Here is a 10,529-nt window from a genome sequence, read left to right as displayed (position 1 = left end):
ATTCCAGCATGACAATCACCCAAAACACACGGCCAAGGCAACAGAAGAGTGGCTCAAGAAGAAGCACATTAAGGTCCTGTAGTGGCCTAGCCTTCACTGTGTGTGTGTGTGTGTATTTGTAAATACTTTTATATAAAATTGAGATATGGATCACTTTCAATTATTTGTATTGTTATTGAAGGTTATTAGCGTTATCGCTGTTTGATATTACCTGTTATGCATTGAAATTATTTATGGATTTGCTGTTAGTGCTATTAATTAATGAACTCAAATTGAACCCTGACACAATGTAAGTAATTTTAATGTTAAGTAAAGCATAAGTGTGTGTGTGTGTATATGTGTGTATTTATATTATATATATATATATATATATATATATATATATATATGTTGTTGTGTGGTTTTTAAGTATAGAACATAATTTGTGTATGTGTTTAAATAGAGACTAGTTACATCTGCTTTGCGTTTCATTTGCCCTGATTTTCATGTTCAGTATGCCCAGCACATATTGTGTAAAGTATACCATATGATAATCTAACATCACTTCAGTTGATATGGGTAATATAAACCAAATATGATTAATTCATTTTTATATGAACCAGTGAAGTATCTTTATCTTGCATGTAAAGTGTTACAGTAATAAATACAAATGGTGTTCTGCTTTAATCTATTCTTTGAAAATAAAAAAAAATACAGTAAGCAGTCACTTCCATCTTTCTATTACGTCTCTATTCCCCATCAGGATCGGTTAATTCTTCTACCGTTGTTAATTTGTAAAAGTGTTAAATGTGCCCTAAAGCTTCCATACTGTTGCTATTTCTGTGTATACCACTTCAAAGCCAATTTCTGGTTAATTGTTCTCAACATTATTAAAGTAAACTGGCCCCCGTGAATTCTTGTGGAATAAAAAAAAAAGGTTTTATGATCAAGAAGCAGACAATGTTTATTTGCCATTATTCTTACAGTGACATGAAAAAATATATGATCTATTGCGAATAAGAGCTTTCTGGTATCTCAGCGCCATAAAATACTTTTATGGTTATTCTGGAAAAGTGTTCCAGTTGGCATGGATAATTAGAATGGGTTTTTGAGCTGGACAAATCTCTTGGTGGATAAGGATTCTTCAGAATCTCAGATAATGATATCTGGGATTATGCCATGTTTTATTGCCTCCCCGGGTTTTGGATTAGATTTTTTGAATTGTAAACAGGGGAATGGCGTTTGGTTACACCCACTCCCAGCCCTGGTTCTTCCTACTCTCCACCTACTCCTGCCTACTCTCCACCTACTCCTGCCTACTCTCCACCTACTCCTGCCTACTCTGCACCTAATTCCTGGGGCTAGCCCTGATTGCAGCCACAGCCCCATGAGACTAGGACTTCAATGTCAGAACTATACTTGTATACATGTTTTTGTGCATATTAAAGCTATTACTTCATATATTATCTGTCTGTCTCTTTAGGCCTGGAGTTTTGTTGCTAATCTCCCATTGATTGACATTAGTTTGCAAATAAAGGGATGCTGGGATCGTGCAGTTCAGACACAAAGTGAGGTCTCCATCCCCACTAACATCTCTGGTACACAAGAGAAAAAGTGGATTATGTTACATGCCGATCAGGAATATGTCCTCCAAGTAAGCCTACAGAGGATTCGTGCCGGATACAGAAAGGTAAGTGGACTCACTAGTCATTCTATTCTGTTCATGGTGTTGCGTCATGTTTTAGTATTAGAATTGTTACAGCAGAAGGGCAGGGCTGGCACCTTCTGACCTGAGAAGCCTTGTGGCCCCTTGCCCCCTCCCATTCACTGCACATACACTAACACACATACACATTCACAAACGTACACACCCAAACTAAAACAACCTCATTCTGTCATCACACCTGTAACTTGTCCGGAGCACCCATGTTATTACCCATTGAGCAGTTGGCCCCTCTGTCTCCCGAGCCAGCCCACCCCTGTAGGGCAGCCAAACACACCATAATGCAATGTGTCGGTATATTCATTTAACACCAGAATTTGGGTTTAGGATGTTTGTTTAGCTACCTTTTTGCTCTATACCTATGTCATTTAACGTGTTTCTTGATTACTTTAGGGCTGATGCATATCATGACAGATATCAGGCTTGTTACCTAATATGTATAAATGTATTTAGCAGCCTTTATACATATGGCGGTTGCGAATGCCTCCAATTCAGATGTGGCCGTTTATTTTTGGGGGTTTGTTTTGTGGTGGGGAAAAACATTACATATTTGCAGGAGATGTGCCACTTTATACGCACCTTTCCACTGACACGTGCTATTTGTCTCTTATATTCTGAAAAAAATGTACACAAAACAGTTTATTGCTGGTCACTTTCATAGTTTTGTGGATTTTTTTCATTTTTATTCTGCAACACCTTTGTGCCATATAGGAACATATAGGCTGTGTGTTACATTATGTATGAGTGTCACTTGTAAATTTCAGATTTGATAAACTCACCAGGTTTCATTTCTTCATATGATAATTGGCATAGATATATTAAAACAATCAAACTTCAAACCAAGATATTATTTCAAATTGTTATTTGAACACTTTCCTTCCACTTCCACTGGGTATATGATATCTGGTTTGAGTATTTTTAGGGGGGTTTTTTCCCCAATAAAACCAGTGTTCTTGTAATTTGAAAAGGACTATCACTTTGAATCACCAAAATTTAAAAACAAATAAAATAATTTAAATAGAATTAAAGTTTTGACAGTCCTCACCATCATTTGTGTTTGTAGAGGAACCTGTGGTCTGAAGTTTTACAGAAACTGTAAAGTAAAAAGCGTACCGACAGATACATGAAATTGTTATTTTTAATTATAGGGAAAACAAGACAGCAAAGCAATTGCTCCCAAATTTCCAAAAGCCAAAGATGAAGGTTGGTTTTTAATCCTGGGAGAAGTGGACAAGAAGGAACTGGTTGCTCTGAAAAGAGTCGGCTATGTCCGAAACAGGAACGTTGCATCGGTGGCATTTTACACTCCAGAAAATACTGGAAGGTAAGACCGAACCATTTGTAATTCGCCATTAAATTCATTTATGGAAAATCATGTATCGCTTGTTTTTTTCAGTCAGTATAAATACGGTGAAAATATTTGGTTTAAATAAAAGGGAACTATTATTATTTCAGTTTATTGGGATATGTGACAAAATGCTCATACATGAGGCTTTGATAGCTTCCACCGCTAACTACCAAAGGTGGACTAACCTGGCAGACCCAGAGACAAGTATTTATGATAGCACTTCACACATCCACCAAGTAAAGATAGTTATAATAGCAAATTCCTTATGTATTCACCCATAACATAAATTTGAGGGAATGTAAGTAATCCACCTTAATTTATTAGGTGCACAATTAAGTGTATATAATTAGGTACACAATAATAGTCACACATTAAAACAGATATCCAAACAGGCAATCATGTGGCTGAGACATGGTTGAGAGTGTTAGTTGATCATCCAGATAGTACAGTTGTCATCTAGGTGACTTTAACCATAGTATGATTGTTGGTGCCATCATCTAAGAAACAGCTGAGCACCTGGGATTTTCACACAGTCCATACAGATTGCAGAGAATATTGTTCATGAGAGAAGTCATGATAGTGTCCCAACCCCCTACCACTCATCGGGTCAGGTAAAAGCAACCCTGGGACAATTGCCCCTGCACCTTTTGCCAGACTACCAACACCCATCCCCCCCCCAATAAAATCCTCCTTTCTGGTGTCTGGAAGCAAACGCCAGTTACGTAACTGGACATCCTCTAAGACTACTCAGATTGTATTTGCAAGAGGACAGCCATGTAAATTTAAAGGGACCACTCGGGTATTATTGGCATTAAAGTGCATATGATGGCTGGAGTGTTCGTTAGAGTAGTCCTGTGAAGTAAAGGACACTGAAAAGCCCTTCCTACCTTATGTAGATTTTTTCCTTTGTTCAAGCTGCCTTCTGATTTATTTCAGTCTTGCTGTTTTAGTTGTATTGTGTATGAGCATGTAATGAAATTACCCGTGGAATGTAGTAATGTGTTTATAGGTGCAGGAGACATTTTATTCTTCTCATCTATCAGTCACTGCCCCATTCTATCGAAGAATGCTCACAGTTAATATTGGAAATTAAGATTGAATATTTGTGGAGTGTACAATTTGTGGTCAGGTTAATGTTTTGTTGTGTATTTAGCTTTTCCGTTTCTTACTATTTGCTTTTTCCTTAGGTACATCTACACGCTGTATGTGATGAGTGATAGTTACCTTGGGATGGACCAGCAGTACGACATATACCTAAACATAGTTCCAGCGAGCATAACAGCTCAAGTCAACTCTGAGGTCACCAGCTCCTTGGATGGACTAGCCTCCAAGTAACCTGATCCTCTCAGTGCTACTGGTAGAGGATTATTTGGAAGGCCAGCTGTTAAATCATTCAGGACTGGCCGGAAATGACTTGATGCTTTATTCAGAAGTCAACTTTCAACCTCAACACACTTAAAGTATACATAGGATTTGTAAACACACTATCACATCGGCCTTATAGATTGTTGCTTTTATTAACATGTATGAAAAATATGTGCAATGTATGTCAATTCAACGCGCAATGTAAACAAGGGGAAAAAAGTAGGAACTATCTAAAGGTTTTTTGGGGATCAAACAAAAAAGTCTAAAGCTACGTTTCTTCAGTTACTTATTGGACTGTAATATGTTTGTCAAGACGTGTCGGATAAAATGAATGTATGGTTTTATGATACTGTACACAACGTATTGGAAAAGTGTTTTCATTAACAGCAACGTATACATATGGAAAAAGTATTTCTCATTTGTGTTAAGTATGTTGCCATCTACTCCATAGGTTTCACTTGTAAATCTGCCAAGTGTCCTTTAAGGGTTTACAGAAAACGACTATGTGTGTGTATATATATGTACTGAAAAAAATCTAGACATTTTCATTAAGGCAAATAACAAACATCTAAACTGGACAGTTATCGTTCTTCTGGGCTGCACTAAGCACACAAGGTTACCCCTTTTTGTATTTTCATGTTTGGTCGTGTAGCTTTGTTGTTATTTTTCCTTATCTGACCAGCATAAAGGAATTTTTTTTTTGCCTTCCAATTCTAAAGCAATTGATGATGGTTCTGCATAGGAAAAAACAAAAGAATGATTTTTTCACACTCCACCTGACCTAGGTATTGTTAGTGGGTGCATCATATTGCCCATAGATGTGTTGTGGAACTGATGTGCAATGAAGCCAAACATTTCTATTTACAGTACAACTGTAGCTTTGTACTATATGCACATATGCTTAGAGCATCGTTAATCAGAGAGCCAAGTACCCATACACCGAAACGCTTCCTAACCATGTGGTGGAACCAGATCTAGTTCTCAGATAAACTTTTATTATCTCACTAAGCCTAATCTAAGAGCATGGAATCACTGATAAGAGGACATCAGAAGTATGTTTACTTTCTATTAGGATTGTTTACTGAAGGTTATCTTATGGGCAACTCAAACACCAAACTGAAAAATCACATGGTCTAGGATACATTCCTTACGTCTAAGGTAACTCGTGGAGTGGTGGGATATAACATAAATTGTAAAATCAATTCTACATTTCCACTTATGGAAATGTGTTTGAAAAGTGATGGATGCTTAGGCTTGGTCTAGTTGCACAATCCGGTGAGATAAATTCACAACGTTGTGTAGTCTACAGTGTTATTTGTTAGCGTCTCCATTTCAGGTGTGTGAATAAGTTCTTTCCCCATGTTGTAATGTTTTAACAGTTTGGTTCGGTTTATCTCTGGTTTGACAAAATTTGGGGATTTTTTTTTTCCTGTTTCCTGACATTCAGCAGTTGCTAACCTAATGTCTATATGCACCAAAACTGTTTAAAAAAAATAATTAAAAAGTAGTATATACAACATATGGGGATGCCATTTAATAACTGACAACTTCAAAATGTAAGTAACACATCAACAAGATAAAAATCCAAGCTTTATTTTCAATGTTTATTTGAAACCAAAAATAAATTGATCAAGCACCCAGTTTACTGTATTTTTTTGTAGAAAATTCACCACTTATCATGTTTAGTAAGTCACTGCAGTAAGATAAAGTCATACCAATTACATATATATCATTTAACACCATAAGGCTTCATATTCCACTGTTCACCGGAAGATGAAAGAGGACATGCGATTTAGTATTGGTGCTAGAATTATTATGCGCTTCTTAAATTGTGAAGGGAAGATGCAAGATAAGGCAGAGCGTGATGAAACTATAAAGCTGAAGACAGAAACCATCAGCAAGAGGAAACGGCAAATAGAGATAATTGATTCTTCTTGAATGAGGAATACTATTACTGTAGGCGGAAGCACAAAATGTGAAAGTGTCCATGTCAAACTAGGTATGAAAAGTTTACAACTGTCAGAAGCCTTTAATCATCTCATGAAAGCCATGGTAGGATTACCAATGGTTTGCATGATAGCTAACATAGCGGATCGTACTGAAAACATCACAAGCATTGCAGATCATTTGGCATTCAACGTGAAGATACACGATGGGTCCTTTGTAATATATTGTACATCAAATCACAAAAGGGGAAAATACACCAAGAAGGGCTTCCTATCGTTGGTGTCCTGTGACGTGAATGGTCTCACTGAAGAAACATATGAACTGAACTGTGTAAGGACATGCTAGATAACACTATTGTAAGACACTACAAATATCTTGGGGGTAGTAAAATGCCACACGTGGCTATGGTTCACAAAATGGTGTTGTCCTACAAAAATATTACATTTTACCATGAAAGGAGAGCTGGCCAAAGGTGCTTGGATGCCTTGGGTCAAATCTAAAGAAAGGCGCCTGACAAAAAGCATATAAACTGGTGTTAATTTAAAAAAAAAAACAAAAAACATTCTTCTGGTCCTCTCTTGTGTGTGCTTACCTGACATAGTACTAAAGGAAAGGGGACATCCTATCCCCTTGTGGTCCAGTAGTAGAGCAGAGGTCTCTATCTCTACCAGCTTCTCTACCAATTCCCTTGTGTGACGCATGATCTTCAAGTGATGAGCACTGAAACATTAGTAGGGCATCTGCAGTGCAAAGAACCTGTATTTTTTTTAGATTAGCAATGACCTCAAATGTACTCCAGTTGCAAATCATATGTAAAACCACATTTGGTACTGCCAAGTTAGAGTCGCTGTGCTCTGCATCACCTTACTCATGGCATCCACTGACAAAGGTGCACAACCCCAAGACTGGCCCGGCATGAGTTAAATTCTACAATGGCATGGTGTATATATCTTGAGTTTGGTTGGTACATATCACAAGGGGTTATTTGACAATAGCAAAAGCTAAGGAAGTTTCATTGCATGAGCAAAATAAGTTTTATTAACCTTCCTATTACCTGCTTAGAGGGAACACTAAGACTAAGCCACAAGAATGTTTGGCAGATATGTTTCTAATGGTAATCTCTCTTGCATTATTTGCCATGTTTTTGTTTAGTTTGGTTTGTTTTTGTATAAAGGATAATTGAGGCATAATCCATATCTTGTTCTATAGTATTATATCCCTTACAAGATAAAACAAAATAAATTTTTGCATTTCTAGTTTTAACTCTAAAGAAAAAATCAAAATAAACCCTGTGGAGTAAGATAAAGTCTTGTCTTGTTTATTTAGGTTTTTTTCTTCCTATAAATTAAGTGAAATAAACACAAATACAGAACCTACACATCCCCCCCAAAATAATAGATTTAACTTTTTAAAATACACAAACCTTTTTTCCCCCTCCAAATGATTAGGATGAAAATGATGCTTTCCCTTTAAATTTGTAATTTGTGACCCCATCCTCTTTCCACTTATATTTAGGACTATTCTTCCTATGAACATGGCAGGATCTAGAGGTTTTGTGTAAAACATCTTAAATGAGGAATATGTATGTGACTGTTTACCATTCTTCTCTACAGTGCGTATTGTATTCTTTATACTCATCAGATCTATCGCTCCCCCATCCTCACCCACTATTCATACCACCCACCTAGGACTTGTTTTAAAGAAGATTTTTTTTTATGCAATCTGAGGGGACAGATTTCATATTCTAAAAGCGTACTGTCATATCTTTCTCGTCATTTTGCATCAAGTATAAACAAAATTATAGCTTTTTTTAAATTTAACAGCTCTACTGATTTATATATCTAGTTAGCTAAATGTACACAGACACCCTAACTTAAACACTAACAGGCTACTAGAAAGATGATGATTTTGGTTCCCCCACTCTTCTGGTATTCATCTCCTTATAAAAGAGTCAAAAGGCGAGAAAAACCCGAGATCTGATAGATATAAAGGGTTGGGTAGGGAATTCCCCACCTCACCAGTATAATTTGATTTATAGGGTGGCAATTAAACAGTGACATTTCACTAAGAGAATATAACATAAGTTATGACAAAAGGAATAAAATGCTGGCTAAAATAAATTTGTTAATTTAGGGGTATTGGATTAGGAAAATCCTCAAATTTTAGCAATTTAGTTGAGTATATATAATGTTAATCAAGGGAAAATCTAATTACCCTTTGAGTCAATAAGCAGTGTGGTTTTTTTTGCTTACTGAATCAACAGATATGGGTAGTTGGGAGGGTTGCACTTGTTGGATTTGTCTAATGGATATGTTTTTTCTTCTTCAGTCTAAGTATCTAATTTACAATACAAGAATCAGATTGAAACAGTAATTATATTCAAGAGGTGCATGCAAAAATGTGTACTGCAGAACTTATTCTATTATTCTAGAATACACAATGACATAATTAGACTTTTACTGGCATCTTCATTGCTTTAACTCCCCAAACTTAACAAGGAAAGGGCTGGTAAATGTGTACCCAGAATGGGTTATGTATACAAAGATTGGTGTACATATTAAATAGTCCAATCAGCATTAGGGGGGACAATGGGGCAGGGGTGAAATGCCCCCCGTTGGGCTGGTTTGATGTAAAGATTTGGGGTCACTACCTGAAGGTTTCATAGGAACTCTGGAGAAGCCACCAGGGTATCTAGCTTAAGACAGGAATTTTATGGATTTTCTATACATTCTCTTTCTGCAAATGTGGTTTGCACAGAAATGGATGTTCTCTGCCAGATTATGTTTTGAACTGATTTATTAGTGGGCCACTTGGTTTGATTTGCCAGTTCTTCAATGGTTGCTATGGTGATAGGACAAATTTTCAGCCTCACAATCACTATCCCTAGGTTTTATAAGGCTATAGGCAAAAAACAAAAACCTAGATGCTTATTAAAATAATTGGTTTTATTTTATCTATCTATCTATCTATCTATCTAGCTATCTATCTATATAAATAATATAATGTATACACCGTATATATAGATAAGGAGTATAAAGAGGGAGTTAAGGTGAAGGAGTATTAAATATATATATACACACACACACACACACTCCACCTTAACACAAACAGGCTTGGCAGAAGTTGGCACTGATTCCTCAGAATATAGGTAGGTAATAACACAAGGGTCTGTTGGATGGGCCCCAGTTATTTTATTACAATTTCTTATATCAATGCAAATAGCCGCAAAACAAAATGTTTCCATCCAATTATTACTTTCTCTGTGATTTGTAACAGTGCAGATGCAGTGGACAGTTTAAAATCAATTTTATAGTAAATGATAATAATGATAATTTCATTTTGTAATATTATTATTACGATATAATGTATTGAGGTAAGCATTAGTTAAAAATCTAAAATGAGGACCACGACACCCCTGGATACACGGATACGTTCATGCTAATGCAGCAATATCATGTTTCTAAATGTAATATAGGTAAGTGAATAATGTTAAAAAATGAATGTATTAAAACTTGTGATTTTTGCATGTCAAATAGAGCAATCTAATTCGAATACCATAATAATAAATAGTAAAATGATTTATACATTATATTATTAATTGATACATAGTAATTTATATTATTATTATTAATTATTATTAGTGTTTAGGGGAAGCAGTGGAGCATGTGTGTGCGCTGCTGCTGGATTTAGAGGCGTTAATCTGGCCGCAGAGCCGTCCGTGTCCTCCTCACCCGACAGGCGAGGCTCTGCATCATAATATGTCTTTACGGTTGCCCCGCAGCGATCCCCCCCCCCCCGCCTGCATCCGCGGAAGCAAGTGATGTGCACATGGCAGGGCACGGGGCATTTTCCGTATCCCCACTTCCCAATTGAAATACAAATACCCAGAGGCATCCGGCAAATCGACCCCCACAATGTAAGGCAGGAGGGCAGGGGCAATTCAATCACATTACATGTATGCCTAAGTATCTTATAATAAGGAGATGGCTAAGTCATACAGAAGGAATAGATAGATAATGTATAGATGGATACATAAATAATTAGAAGCCGACCTAACCCCTGCTGGGGGCATACCCCTCCGGCACACGAGAGGTTAAATTCCCGGCTATTGCCGGATGTTATTTTCATCAAGTCGATGGTAATTATCAATAAAAATCCTATTTCACT

General features: G+C 36.7%; 1 protein-coding gene across 1 annotated transcript in view; it reads left to right on the top strand.

Annotated features, from left to right (window-relative positions):
* Positions 1 to 4,385, top strand: part of LOC149273467 (activating signal cointegrator 1 complex subunit 3-like) — a 99,268-nt gene extending 94,883 nt beyond the window's left edge. The window contains exons 27-29 of the mRNA XM_089506277.1: positions 1,463 to 1,669; positions 2,851 to 3,026; positions 4,238 to 4,385. Of these exons, the coding sequence (XP_089362403.1) occupies positions 1,463 to 1,669; positions 2,851 to 3,026; positions 4,238 to 4,385 (531 nt within the window). The remainder of the gene's footprint in view (positions 1 to 1,462; positions 1,670 to 2,850; positions 3,027 to 4,237) is intronic.
* The last annotated feature ends 6,144 nt before the right edge of the window (positions 4,386 to 10,529 follow it).

The sequence above is a fragment of the Sceloporus occidentalis genome, unplaced genomic scaffold (genome assembly GCF_023333645.1).
Source record: "Sceloporus occidentalis isolate IW3139 unplaced genomic scaffold, rSceOcc1.0.p SCAF_374, whole genome shotgun sequence".
NCBI classification, from domain to species: Eukaryota; Metazoa; Chordata; class Lepidosauria; order Squamata; family Phrynosomatidae; genus Sceloporus; species Sceloporus occidentalis.
This window is presented reverse-complemented; position numbering and strand designations above follow the sequence as displayed.